Genomic DNA, 15559 nt, shown 5'->3' on the forward strand with positions numbered 1-15559 from the left:
TTGCACAATTGGTGGCTGACTAAATACTTTTTCCCCCCACTGTATATATAAATAAACGGTGGATTGGAAGTGATGCAGACAATTACATTGATGGAAGTTACAATCTATCTGCAATATTAAGCTGATCTACCCTATAAAAAATATGTAAAAAAAACGTGCCACAATAGTAATTAAATTACTGGTATTGTTATGTGCTGTTGAAACTAACACAACTAAAAACACACATGTAAATGGGAGATATATTTTACCTCACTGGTTAGAGGACAACCTGCAGAAGACAGTCAGCTACATTTTGGAGTGATGCATTTCAATGTAGGGGTCCCCAAAACTAAGAAAAACGCAACACTTATTATATATTGAAATCAATTGCGCGAGAGGGGGGAGATGAGGTTGCACGTCCTGTTAAACCTAATAGCTCAAAAACCACACGGAATCTGGGAATAATGTGTACATCACTGGTCAGAGGACAATTTGTAGAAAACAGCTAGCTACATTTTGAAGTGTTGCATTTTGATTAAAGTGGGTCGCCAACGGGGTAAGTGTAACGCAACACTTTCAATGTTAAAGACGTTCTACATTGTGACATTATTTCATTGATATCATGAAACAACTCCTTCATGTATGAATTTTCTGATGTTTAATCAGAGATATTTTATAAGAGAATCTCTTGTCACATTGATCACAGCTATGAGGTTTCTCTCCTGTGTGTGTTCTCTGGTGTGATTTTAAACATCCTGCTGAAACAAAACTCTTTCCACAGTCAGAGCAGTGGAAAGGTTTCTCTCCGGTGTGTGTTCTCTGATGTATTTTAAGACCACTAGCTGTAAAAAAACTCTTCAAACATTGATTACAGCGATAAGGTTTCTCTCCTGTGTGTGTTCTCTGGTGTATAGTCAGCGGCCTAGATCCAGTAAAACTCTTCCCACATTGACCACAGCTATAAGGTCTCTCTCCTGTGTGTGTTCTCTGGTGTACTATCAGGCTGTTTGAGTGACTAAAACTCTTCCCACATTGATCACAGCTATAAGGTCTCTCTCCTGTGTGTGTTCTCTGGTGTGATTTCAGGCTGTTTGAGTGACTAAAACTCTTCCCACATTGATCACAGCTATAAGGTTTTTCTCCTGTATGGATTCTCTGATGTATTTTGAGGGTTGCTAAACAGGTGCATCTCTTCCCACATTCAGAGCAGCAGTGAGATTTCTCTCCTGTGTGTGTTCTCTGGTGTGATTTTAAACATCCTGATGAAACAAAACTCTTTCCACAGTCAGAGCAGTGGAAAGGTTTCTCTCCGGTGTGTGTTCTCTGATGTATTTTAAGATGGCTAGCTTTTAAAAAACTCTTCAAACATTGATTACAGCTATAAGATTTCTCTCCTGTGTGTGTTCTCTGGTGTGATTTTAAACATCCTGATGTAACAAATCTCTTTCCACAGTCAGAGCAGTGGAAAGGTTTCTCTCCGGTGTGTGTTCTCTGATGTATTTTAAGATGGCTAGGTTTAAAAAAACTCTTCCCACATTGATCACAGCTGTAAGGTTTCTCTCTAGTGTGATGTCTCTGGTGTGCTTTTAGTAACTCTGAGCTTGAGTAACTCTTCCCACAGTCAGCGCATTGGTGAGGTTTCTTCCCTGTGGGTCTCTGCTGGTGTTTCTTGAGGTGTTCTGATGTGGAGAGACTCTTCTCTGCCTTGTCAGCTTCAAGATGTTGTTGAGGCTCCCCAGAGGATCCACGATAGTCACGTCTCCCTCCTGTGTGAACAACAAAGTCAGACAGATGGTTAAAGGTCCACAACAGCAGAAATCCAGTTTATTTGAGCTAAAAGGTGATGACCATTATGTTGTACAACAATTTGTTTGGATGATTCTAGACAAAAAAATCAGTTCTTAAAGTTGCTGAAACCCTAAGCAGTTTGCCAGACGACTTTTGGTCACCAATATAAGCCCCTTTCTGTGTTTGCAAAAATGGCTGCATTAAGATCTGTGTCGGTTTCACAATTTCACCACCGTGGGGGAAAACTCAGGGGAGTTCTGGTAGGCTGCCAATTTCACCACCGTGGGGGAAAACTCAGGGGAGTTCTGGTAGGCTGCCAATTTCACCACCGTGGGGGAAAACTCAGGGGAGTTCTGGTAGGCTGCCAATTTCACCACCGTGGGGGAAAACTCAGGGGAGTTCTCGTAGGCTGCCAGCAAAAATAGCCTCCATTTACAGGTTGCTTATGATTGCATTTCCCACTACTTTTGGATTATAATTGTAAGACTCATTTGAATGTCCTGCTTAATATAATGTTTGTGCCATCGTCTCAAATCAACTGCTTTATACTTTAAAAAACACTTCAACTTCAACCAGTAAAATGCTCTTTGGCTAGCTTTGCTACCAGCCTGTTAATGAGCGTTAGCATTCAAGCTAACAAGAGCTGCATTCAAAATACAAACTATTAACAGTATTACATTGTCTACCGTTGCTATTAAATATTTTATTAACTTCAAGTACTAAAGGTAGTAGATTACAATTAGGGAAAACCTAAAACCCAAAGACAAAAACAATATCTAGACCTAGGGCCTATATCATCAGATCCTCTGAGGAACTTTGGTTGAACAAATTAACCCCTTTGGGGCTGGACATTTAATGAACTACACGGCAGGACCTGGTCAATGACCTGAAGAGAGCTGGGACCACAGTCTCAAAGAAAACCATTAGTAACACACTACGCCGTCATGGATTAAAATCCTGCAGCGCACGCAAGGTCCCCCTGCTCAAGCCAGCGCATGTCCAGGCCCGTCTGAAGTTTGCCAATGACCATCTGGATGATCCAGAGGAGGAATGGGAGAAGGTCATGTGGTCTGATGAGACAAAATAGAGCTTTTTGGTCTAAACTCCACTCGCCGTGTTTGGAGGAAGAAGAAGGATGAGTACAACCCCAAGAACACCATCCCAACCGTGAAGCATGGAGGTGGAAAAATCATTCTTTGGGGATGCTTTTCTGCAAAGGGGACAGAACGACTGCACCGTATTGAGGGGAGGATGGATGGGGCCATGTATCGCGAGATCTTGGCCAACAACCTCCTTCCCTCAGTAAGAGCATTGAAGATGGGTCGTGGCTGGGTCTTCCAGCATGACAACGACCCGAAACACACAGCCAGGGCAACTAAGGAGTGGCTCAGTAAGAAGCATCTCAAGGTCCTGGAGTGGCCTAGCCAGTCTCCAGACCTGAACCCAATACAAAATCTTTGGAGGGAGCTGAAAGTCCGTATTGCCCAGCGACAGCCCCGAAACCTGAAGGATCTGGAGAAGGTCTGTATGGAGGAGTGGGCCAAAATCCCTGCTGCAGTGTGTGCAAACCTGGTCAAGACCTACAGGAAACGTATGATCTCTGTAATTGCAAACAAAGGTTTCTGTACCAAATATTAAGTTCTGCTTTTCTGATGTATCAAATACTTATGTCATGCAATAAAAAGCAAATTAATTACTTAAAAATCATACAATGTGATTTTCTGGATTTTTGTTTTAGATTCCGTCTCTCACAGTTGAAGTGTACCTATGATAAAAATTACAGACCACTGTATAACATTCTATTGGTTGCAAGAATTGTATATAATAATTTAAATTTAACAATTCTACGTTTTGAATCCGGCGTCGTTTTGCATGTCAGTTCATACACCATGTGCCATGGAATGGAAAATGTATTCCCAACTATTTTGCATCTATACGGCACAGCTGTCAATTGGTATGTCCTTGAAACTGGTATAAAAAAAATGTATCAACATTTTCTTTAACCAATTTTGGTCTTTAATGCAGGGCCGACAGACAAGTTCCTTACCTATTCCCCCTTCCATTTTTGCGGTAATGCTGCAATTAGTTGGTTGTAATTGTGGGTAGAGCAGACATTTCCATATATTTTTGTTAGCTGCATGTGTGACATACAGTGAGGGAAAAAAATATTTGATCCCCTGCTGATTTTGTACGTTTGCCCACTGACAAAGAACGGTGAGGAATCAGCCCAGAACTACACGGGAGGATCTTGTCAATGATCTCAAGGCAGCTGGGACCATAGTCACCAAGAAAACAATTGGTAACACACTACGCCGTGAAGGACTGAAATCCTGCAGCGCCCGCAAGGTCCCCCTGCTCAAGAAAGCACATATACAGGGCGGTCTGAAGTTTGCCAATGAACATCTGAATGATTCAGAGGAGAACTGGGTGAAAGTGTTGTGGTCAGATGAGACCAAAATCGAGCTCTTTGGCATCAACTCAACTCGCCGTGTTTGGAGGAGGAGGAATGCTGCCTATGACCCCAAGAACACCATCCCCACCGTCAAACATGGAGGTGGAAACATCATGCTTTGGGGGTGTTTTTCTACTAAGGGGACAGGACAACTTCACCACATCAAAGGGACGATGGACGGGGCCATGTACCGTCAAATCTTGGGTGAGAACCTCCTTCCCTCAGCCAGGGCATTGAAAATGGGTCGTGGATGGGTATTCCAGCATGACAATGACCCAAAACACACGGCCAAGGCAACAAAGGAGTGGCTCAAGAAGAAGCACATTAAGGTCCTGGAGTGGCCTAGCCAGTCTCCAGACCTTAATCCCATAGAAAATCTGTGGAGGGAGCTGAAGGTTCGAGTTGCCAAACGTCAGCCTCGAAACCTTAATGACTTGGAGAAGATCTGCAAAGAGGAGTGGAACAAAATCACTCCTGATATGTGTGCAAACCTGGTGTCCAACTATAAGAAACGTCTGACCTCTGTGATTGCCAACAAGGGTTTTGCCACCAAGTACTAAGTCATGTTTTGCAGAGGGGTCAAATACTTATTTCCCTCATTAAAATGCAAATCAATCTATAACAGTTTTGACATGCGTTTTTCTGGATTTTTGTTGTTGTAATTCTGTCTCTCACTGTTCAAATAAACCTACAATTAAAATGATAGACTGATCAAGTCTTTGTCAGTGGGCAAACGTACAAAATCAGCAGGGGATCAAATACTTTTTTCACTCACTGTAACTCCACCAGTCCTATTTATGATGTCATTTACAAAGATTATAGCTTTTTAAACATTTTATCGAAAAATACCGTTTTTTTTATCAATTAGTATATTTGAGATTTACCACAATATTTGTTGTATTATTTGTTCAGTCCTTTCTGGTAGATTAAACTGAAATTGCAACCAACTTTCTATGGCTTGTTTTAAAAATAACTATATTTTGGAGATGATTTCGTTTTTCAAATAATGGCCTTTTTCTGAATAAAGGGAAAAAGGCCATTCTTGAACATAGGGTGAGACATTCTTACTAATCAGCTAGAGAACCAGTTCGGATTTAAGTATAACTTTTGTATGACTGATGCCTTTAGTGAGAGGTCTAATGCTTTAATATTTAATAATTTCTGCCCTCTGAATTCAAATTCATTATATAAATAGGCCCTTTATAATTTTGTCTGTCTTGCCATTCCAAATAAAATTGAATATTTTTTGCTCATATAATTTCTTTAAAAACAGGTCGCTAGGTGTTGGCAAAACCATAAGCAAATAGGTCAACTGAGATATGACAAAAGAGTTAATCAGGGTGATTTTTCCACAAATAGACAGGTATTTTCCTTTGCATGGTAGCAAGATCTTATCTATTTTTGATAACTATCTATTAAAATGTGAGATCATTTATTTATTTCGGGATACGTATACCGAGTATGTCCACATCCCCATCAGACCATTTTATTGGTAAACTACAAGGTAATGTAAAAGTTGTATTTTTTAGTGATCCAATACGTAATATAGTACACTTATCATAATTTGGTTAGAAAAAGTGTCTAGATCCTCTATGAGGCTGTGGATTGATCCTAATTTGTGGATTTTAAAGAAAACATTAAAATCATCAGCGTACAATGACACCTTTGTTTTTAAGCCCTGGATTTCTAATCCCTTAATATTATTGTTGGATCTGATTTTAACAGCTAACATTTCAATGGGCATAATAAATAGATATGCCGATAATGGACAACCTTGTTTTACTCCTCTTGACAGTTTAATACTTTCTGAGAAGTAACCATTATTGACTATTTTACACCTAGGGTTACTATAACTTTAACCCATTTTATAAGAGATTTTCCAAAATTGAAATATTCCAGGCATTTATATATAAACTCCAGTCGTACTTTATCAAAGGCCTTTTCAAAGTCAGCTATGAATACCAGGGCTGGTTTCCCTGATTTTTCATAGTCTTCTATCGTTTCCAGTACTTGTCTTACAGTGGGGGGAAAAAGTATTTAGTCAGCCACCAATTGTGCAAGTTCTCCCACTTAAAAAGATGAGAGAGGCCTGTAATTTTCATCATAGGTACACGTCAACTATGACAGACAAATTGAGAAAAAAAATTCCAGAAAATCACATTGTAGAATTTTTTATGAATTTATTTGCAAATTATGGTGGAAAATAAGTATTTGGTCACCTACAAACAAGCACGATTTCTGGCTCTCACAGACCTGTAACTTCTTCTTTAAGAGGCTCCTCTGTCCTCCACTCGTTACCTGTATTAATGGCATCTGTTTTAACTTGTTATCAGTATAAAAGACACCTGTCCACAACCTCAAACAGTCACACTCCAAACTCCACTATGGCCAAGACCAAAGAGCTGTCAAAGGACACCAGAAACAAAATTGTAGACCTGCACCAGGCTGGGAAGACTGAATCTGCAATAGGTAAGCAGCTTGGTTTGAAGAAATCAACTGTGGGAGCAATTATTAGGAAATGGAAGACATACAAGACCACTGATAATCTCCCTCGATCTGGGGCTCCACGCAAGATCTCACCCCGTGGGGTCAAAATGATCACAAGAACGGTGAGCAAAAATCCCAGAAGCACATGGGGGGACCTAGTGAATGACCTGCAGAGAGCTGGGACCAAAGTAACAAAGCCTACCATCAGTAACACACTACGCCGCCAGGGACTTAAATCCTGCAGTGCCAGACGTGTCCCCCTGCTTAAGCCAGTACATGTCCAGGCCCGTCTGAAGTTTGCTAGAGTGCATTTGGATGATCCAGAAGAGGATTGGGAGAATGTCATATGGTCAGATGAAACCAAAATATAACTTTTTGGTAAAAACTCAACTCGTCGTGTTTGGAGGACAAAGAATGCTGAGTTGCATCCAAAGAACACCATACCTACTGTGAAGCATGGGGGTGGAAACATCATGCTTTGGGTCTGTTTATCTGCAAAGGGACCAGGACGACTGATCCGTGTAAAGGAAAGAATGAATGGGGCCATGTATTGTGAGATTTTGAGTGAAAACCTCCTTCCATCAGCAAGGGCATTGAAGATGAAACGTGGCTGGGTCTTTTAGCATGACAATGATCCCAAACACACCGCCCGGGCAACGAAGGAGTGGCTTCGTAAGAAGCATTTCAAGGTCCTGGAGTGGCCTAGCCAGTCTCCAGATCTCAACCCCATAGAAAATCTTTGGAGGGAGTTGAAAGTCCGTGTTGCCCAGCGACAGCCCCAAAACATCACTGCTCTAGAGGAGATCTGCATGGAGGAATGGGCCAAAATACCAGCAACAGTTTGTGAAAACCTTGTGAAGACTTACAGAAAACGTTTGACCTGTGTCATTGCCAACAAAGGGTATATAACAAAGTATTGAGAAACTTTTGTTATTAACCAAATACTTATTTTCCACCATAATTTGCAAATAAATTCATTAAAAATCCTACAAAGTGATTTTCTGGATTTTTTTTCCCTCATTTTGTCTGTCATAGTTGACGTGTACCTATGATGAAAATTACAGGCCTCTCATCTTTTTAAGTGGGAGAACTTGCACAATTGGTGGCTGACTAAATACTTTTTTTCCCCACTGTATATTATCTCCAATGTATCGTCCATGTAAAAAACCTGTCTGATTAGGATGAATAATAGCCGACAATACCTTTTTCATTCTATGCGCTAAGCATTTTGCTAGAATTTTTTGCATCACAACACTGAAGTGTAAAAGGCCTCCAATTTTTTTAATGGACCTTTATATTTACTACTTGTGTCCTGTTTCAGTAATAATGAAATCAGACCTTCTTGTTGAGTGTCCGATAATCTACCATTTATATAGGAGTGGTTAAAACATGCTAATAACGGTCCTCTGAGTATATCAAAAAAGGTTTGGTATACCTCCACTGGTATGCCATCCAGCCCAGGAGTTTTCCCGGACTTAAAGGCTTTAATTGCATCAAGATGTTCCTCCTCTGTAATATGGCCTTCACATGAGTCTTTCTGTACAGCTGTTAATTTTACATTATTAATAGAAAATAAATCCATACAATTAGCTTTGGTTAGTGGAGATGGAGGAGACTGAAACGAAAACATATGCTTAAAGTACTTTGCTTCCTCTTTCAAAATATCGTTTGGTGAATCATGGGTGACTCCATCATTTGCAACAAGTTTCAGTAAATCCTTTTTGGTAGCATTTCTATGTTGATGATGGCAAAATAATTTGATGCATTTTTCCCCATATTCCATCCAGTTCATTTAATTTTAATAATATATTACACTGGATCTTTCTTGAGTAAGTTCCTCCATTTCTTTTTGTTTTTCCTCTAACTTATCCTGAGCCTCTTTGGTACAGTTTTTATTGCTATCTATCTGTACTGTTAGTCCTTCCATTTCCTTTGTTAATATGGAGTCTTTTGACCTAAATTGCTTTAGTTTTAGAGATGAGTACTGAATTGCATGACCTCTAAACGCACATTTAAAAGTGTCCCACACAATTAAGGGGATCTGCTGTACCTATGTCATGTCGGAAAAATTAAGTTATAAATTCCTCTGTCCTAGTTAAAAACAAATTATCATCCAATAGGCTTTGATTAAATTCCAATACCATTGCCCACGTGGAAATTCAGTAAGGGTAATGTATATGCCAATTATATGATGGTCTGACCAAATTCTGTCCCCATCAACACTTTTTAAACTTTTGGTGCCAGCGAGAATGAGATACGAAAGTAGTGAAGACGACTAGCTTGATTGAGTCTCACTGGGTCAGGATATTTAAGCCTCCATATATCCCTAGCAAGTTGTGGGATACACACACACACACACACACACACACACACACACACACACACACACTCATTAACACTCAACCCCTTTCCCCCACAAACAACCATAAACTCAGATGCTCAACAGATGTTCACATCCCAGAGCCCAACTCAAGAAAGGACTTGATTTACAAATGCATATACAGTTGCAGCTGTAGGAGAAGGCAATGCAAAATTGAGTAAAAAATGGCAGAAACAGGGAGATTTGATGAACCATTGTCAAGTCCTAGGTGATGGAGATCAGATCCACCCCCTTCCCCTGAAACACACACCCACTAGTCCCCTGTTGTGACCATTTCCCCCAGCATCTCTGTCCAGTCAGACCTTTGACGTGCCTTGAGTATCTTACGCCGGGTGGACACTACACGACTTTCAAAATCCTATTAGCCTCATTAACGTTTTCAAATCAGACATTCATCCTTACCAAACATTTTGAATTGAATAACATTGCTTGAGAACTTCAAAGCTGTAACGATTTCACACTGGCTTTGGTTAAAGGCATGTACACCTCATAACCGTTACGCAAAGATGTCTGAACTTCTTGACGAGGTCGCTAGGTTTTGGGTTACGGTTGCTACAATAGCTTTCTCTATGAATTTGAGAGTGGTTACATTTCTCCAGCCCCCATCCCTCAGCTGTTTACCAAACCAAGTCTCAGGGCAGCCATTTTGTTGCTGTTTAAAAACCTAGGTTGTCCCTTTAAAAAAAGCCACTCATCAATCAATCAACCAATCTGCAGTTCAAACAATAACAAAGCTGTCATTCCACCACTGTTTTGGTAATAAGATGATGGATGGGACTGGAGAAATGTAACTACTCTCAAAATCATAGACACACCTAGGGTAGGTAAGGGTAAGGGTAGGTAACAACACATCTGCCACACTGATCCTCAACACGGGGGCCCCTCAGGGGTGCGTGCTCAGTCCCCCCCTGTACTCCCTGTTCACCCATGACTGCATGGCCAGGCACGACTCCAACACCATCATTAAGTTTGCCGACGACACAACAGTGGTAGGCCTGATCACCGACAACGATGAGACAGCCTATAGGGAGGAGGTCAGAGACCTGGCCATGTGGTGCCAGGATAACAACCTCTCCCTCAACGTGACCAAGACAAAGGAGATGATTGTGGACTACAGGAAAAAAAAAGAGGACTGGGCACGCCCCCATTCTCATCGACAGGGCTGTAGTGGAACAGGTTGAGAGCTTCAAGTTCCTTGGTGTCCACATCACCAACGAACTATCATGGTCCAAACACACCAAGACAGTCATGAAGAGCGCACGACAAAGCCTATTCCCCCTCAGGAGACTGAAAAGATTTGGCATGGGTCCTCAGATCCTCAAAAAATTATACAGCTGCACCATCGAGAGCATCCTGACTGGTTGCATCACCGCCTGGTATGGCAACTGCTTGGCCTCCGACCGCAAGGCACTACAGAGGGTAGTGCGTACGGCCCAGTACATCACTGGGGCCAAGCTTCCTGCCATCCAGGACCTCTATACCAGGCGGTGTCAGAGGAAGGCCCTCAAAATTGTCAAAGACTCCAGCCACCCTAGTCATAGACTGTTCTCTCTGCTACCGCACGGCAAGCGGTACCGGAGTGACAAGTCTAGGTCCAAAATACTTCTCAACAGCTTCTACCCCCAAGCCATAAGACTCCTGAACAGCTAATCATGGCTACCCGGACTATTTGCACCGGTACCCCCCTGTACATACAGCCTCCCTACTGTTATTTTATTTGACTTCTGCTCTTTTTTTCTCAACACTTTTTTTGTTGTTGTTTTATTTTACTTTTTTATTAAAAATAAATGCACTGTTGGTTAAGGGCTGTAAGTAAGCATTTCACTGTAATGTCTGCACCTGTTGTATTCGGCGCATGTGGCCAATAAAATTAGATTCGATTTGATTTGAAACCTATGGATGCAAGGATTGACCATCCATGATATCACCATTATAGTTTTAACCATGTTGAGGCGATACAGTGTTGGTTTACATTTACATTGTTTCTAAACATTGGAGTAAAAAAAGCTTACTTTAGGTTCTGATGGGAGTACAACAGTTGAACTAAGCTCATGAGGCATGTGTTATATTCTTCAAGAATCAATGGCTATATATAAATAATTTAAAAGTCCAAATATGGATGTAGCAACTACAGATTTCACCTTTAACACCACACATCAGTTCAACAACTGCAGAGTTTGTGCCTCTGTTCTTAAGACAGTACTTACTAGTGTTAATCAGGGCCCGGTTTCTCAAAACCATCTTACTGCTAAGTTCATCATTAGAACCATTGGATGCCTTAAGATGCCTTTGGGAAACCGGAACCAGATATCCAGTTTCCTCCTCTTCTTCCTCCTCCTTTTTCGATGTGACAGTCATCTCCTCCTCCTCCTCTTTCACTCCAAAAACGGGAGCCTCCTCCTCTTTCACTCTGAACGCGTCTTCCTCTTCTTTCACTGTAACATCCTCCTCCTCTTTCACTCTGAACGCGTCTTCCTCTTCTTTCACTGCAACATCTTTCTCTTCTTCTTTCACGGTAACAGCCTCACCCTCTACTTGTTTTTGTATTGTAACATCCTCCTCTTCCACTCTGAACGCGTCTTTTTCTTCTTTCACTGCAACATCCTCCTCTTTCACTCTGAACGCGTCTTCCTCTTCTTTCACTGTAACATCCTCCTCTTCTTTCACTGTAACATCCTCCTCTTTCACTCTGAACGCGTCTTCCTCTTCTTTTACTGTAACATCCTCCTCCTCTTTCACTCTGAACGCGTCTTCCTCTTCTTTCACTCTGAACGCGTCTTCCTCTTCTTTTACTGTAACATCCTCCTCCTCTTTCACTCTGAACGCGTCTTCCTCTTCTTTCACTGTAACATCCTCCTCTTCTTTCACTCTGAACGCGTCTTCCTCTTCTTTCACTGTAACATCCTCCTCCTCTTTCACTCTGAACGCGTCTTCCTCTTCTTTCACTGTAACGTCTTTCTCTTCTTCTTTCACGGTAACAGCTTCACCCTCTACCTGTTTTTGTATTGTAACATCCTCCTCTTCCTTCTCCTCTTTCAATAGAGCTTCTTTCTCCGTCCAGCAGACCTCCTCTTCTTTAGCAGGAGGAGAGTAGCTTAGTGAGCTCATGGTCGGGGATGTTAGCTAGCTAGGCTAGTGCTAACTTAACCAGCCAGCTAGCTGACCAATAACAACAACACCGTAAATATGAAATTAAATGGGATAACTAACTAGACGACAGAAGTGGGTTTAAAACACAGTGGCTAATATACACGAAAGCGTCTAAAGAGCTTTATTGGTTCGACTATTTTGGCTAGCAAGCTACCGAGGTGTCTGACTAACTGTTGCTGCTGTTGAAAGAAGCGTCCCGTCCACTAGATTATACGTCACACTAGCAGCATAGCCTTAAAGTGCCACATCGCCATCTGCTGACTGGAGTGGGTAAAATATCACAGTAAAATATTATGATGACTATAACATTTGTTGTCACCTTCAATTCTTGCACATTTCCTCATAAAAAGTATGTATTTTCCGAACTCCTAAACTTGGAACCAATCAGAGGTCCCGTACATATCCCTCGTGATGAAGGCAGCCAATGGCCTGCTTCTGTCTATGATGTAACTACAGCCTCTTGTGAAAACTGCTGTTTGATGAAGAGAAACAGATATATCTAGCTCCCGAAGACTGAAATAAGATAAATATGTTTTCGAGTGTACTTGAAATATCCAGCATGCAATACGAATTGTCTTGATAGAATGAAGAGGTAACTCCATGCACCATTTATCAAATGTATTGAAAGCTAGCCAATGTTACAGTTTGAATAGCCTAGCCAGCTACTGTAAATGTCAATGTGTGTTTCATTATCTAGTGCTCTCTCTGTCAAGTGAATTGAATTTGAATCATGTTTTGTCATGATAATATTTCTCATTTCAAGTAACTAGCTGCAGGCTTAAAGAAACATTCCAATCATATACTTTGCACAGAAACCCAAATAAAAGCATGTATATAGAAAGAAGTGTGTGTGTCATGTCTGCTAGAATGGAGGTTTAGAAACGACAGCAGCATATTAACCAGTACATATGGCATAGCCTACACATATAGTATACCTTGCAGTACAATCTACTCTAAAAACAGTTGTACAATGTGCTGTGCAATAAGATACCCAGAGTTTGATTTCTAAACCAGATGAGTTCTCAAATAGCAGCTGACCAATACCATGGTGGGCATAATGTTGGATGCATTGGAATATAAGACATGGAGACTGATAAAGAGCCTGTAGGATTATAGAAAAAACTGTTGGGAAATGAATGTTTGAATTTCAAATACTAAATGTTCAGTGAATGTGAGTATATTTAGGTGGTTTTCATGATTCACTTTCCTACTAACCTTCTAAAAGTCGACGGTGCCAAAATATTGCCGATCCATTCATTATTCTACTAACTATGAACGAGACATGTTTTCCATAATGTACGTTTCATACATATACATTTGAACAAAGAACACCATCACAAAAACTGTTTCACCATTTATTTAACGATTAAAGAGCAGCCAGTTTCTGCTCTGCTTGCTTTTACAACTCAGAAAAATAACGCAACAAACTGACAGCAGCTGCCTCTGTTTAACTCTCCCGTGCAGTCCTAAATCCAGCCATCTGAAAACTCCAAACAGCTCTCAGGCGCCCGCATGGTACTAAAGCACACCGTTGGCGCAATTTCAGTATGTGGGAGGAACACCCCCCTGTCTCCAGTGAAAGTTGCGCCCCTTCAAAATAGCACTTTTAGGTGCTGCTCAAATAAATCATGCCTTTCCGAGAGCACCGTTTATTTTTCAACTGGAAGCAATGAATCCATGACAACACAATCATTAACAACAGAGTAGGTTGATAAGTCCTTAGTTTATGAGTTATGCTCAGGTAAAACTATTTGGCTAATCTATACTTCCATAATTCCAAATCCTATTCTTGAAGACTGGAAATCTGACAGACAGTTTTTTCTGTAGGCCTAAAGATATAACCTAATCATATTATTATCTGTAGTAGAAAGCAATGGGTTAGAAGAAGCCTACATAACAAACTCATAAAGTTAAATGCAACATCTAATATGGCCAGCTATGTAAACTCTAACATTGATTTATCCTGCAATAGATGTTCAATTGGTAATAATAAATGTGTCTTCTTCTAATGCCTCTTAAGCAGGTTGACGTTTATTGTGATGAGTTGGGGCGGCACACATTTGGCCCAGCGTCGTCCAGGGTAGAGGAGGGAATGGCCGGCAGGGATGTAGCTCAGTTGGTAGTGCATGGCATTTGCAACGCCAGGGTTGTGGGTTCGATTCCAGTATAAAAAAATATTTAAATGTATGCACTCACTAACTGTAAGTCGCTTTGGATAAGAGCGTCTGCTAAATGACTAAAATGTAAATGTAAATTAGTCTTGTCCTGGAAGAAGAACTGAGGGATTTCCGCTACATGGGCCTGCAGCAGTCAAAACATTGCTATATTGTAAAAAAATAATGAAAAAAAAAATTAAAGGTTGGGGTTAGGCATTATGGTTAGCATAGCATAGCATTATGGTTAGCATAGCATAATGGTTAGCATAGCATTATGGTTAGCATAGCATTATGGTTAGCATAGCATTATGGTTAGCAGTGTGGTTAAGGTTGGGGTTTAGCATTATGGTTAGTATAGCATAGCATTGTGGTTAGCATAGCATAGCATTATGGTTAGCATAGCATAGCATTATGGTTAGCAGTGTGGTTAAGGTTGGGGTTTAGCATTATTGTTAGCATAGCATAGCATTATGGTTAGCAGTGTGGTTAAAGTTAGGTTTAAAATCAGATTTTATGAGCACTAACCTATGCTCTTAAGGGGAAAGTAATCTAAAAGTAACTGAAAGTAATGAGATTACGTTACTGAGTTTGGGGAATCCAACAGTTACGTTACTGATGACACTTTTGGACAGGTAACTAGTAACTATAAAGACTCCATTTAGAAAGTAACCTACCCAACCCTGGATCCAGTATATAAGTCTCTCCATGGGTGGGAGATGGATATTTAAGCTGATCAACACTCTCTTTATATGACTGACTGGTTGACTGATTGATCCATTCATCCTTCCATCCCTCCTCAGCCAGAGAGGTGAGAGGTCACACATGGTTTAGATGGTAAATATTTATGTCCCCTTAGCAGTTCATCACGTGAGCAAAAGGGAACATGTTCCATCATCTATGTTAACTTACATTAGTGCAAATTGTCCATTGATATTTGTGTGATTTCTCTCCCCTTTTGGCTGTATGAAAGTTAATATCCCCTCAGGCACACACATTTGTTATTTGTTAGTATGAAGGTCATTTGTGTAGAATTTACTTTCCCCACTCATTCACCCCAACTCTTTACATTGCTTATGCATATTCGGTGGCCTGACTGATTGGACAAAACCGAGAGTAGATTGGACGTCAACGGCAGAGGCATGGAATAATTACAAATGTATCTTTTGT

At 40.8% G+C, this 15559-nt stretch overlaps 1 protein-coding gene across 1 annotated transcript in view; it reads right to left on the bottom strand.

The window, feature by feature from the left end:
- Positions 1-328: 328 nt before the first annotated feature.
- The window catches only part of LOC311120496 (uncharacterized protein), a gene marked incomplete at its 5' end in the record, with an annotated part of 64075 nt that continues 48844 nt past the window's right edge, over positions 329-15559 (bottom strand). Inside the window, 2 exons of the mRNA XM_084195082.1 lie at positions 329-1635; positions 1998-2176. Coding sequence (XP_084051208.1) covers positions 616-1635; positions 1998-2176 — 1199 coding nt within the window. The 3' untranslated portion in view covers positions 329-615. The remainder of the gene's footprint in view (positions 1636-1997; positions 2177-15559) is intronic.

The sequence above is a fragment of the Coregonus lavaretus genome, assembly GCF_964263955.1.
Source record: "Coregonus lavaretus genome assembly, contig: HAP1_SCAFFOLD_47, whole genome shotgun sequence".
NCBI lineage: Eukaryota > Metazoa > Chordata > Actinopteri > Salmoniformes > Salmonidae > Coregonus > Coregonus lavaretus.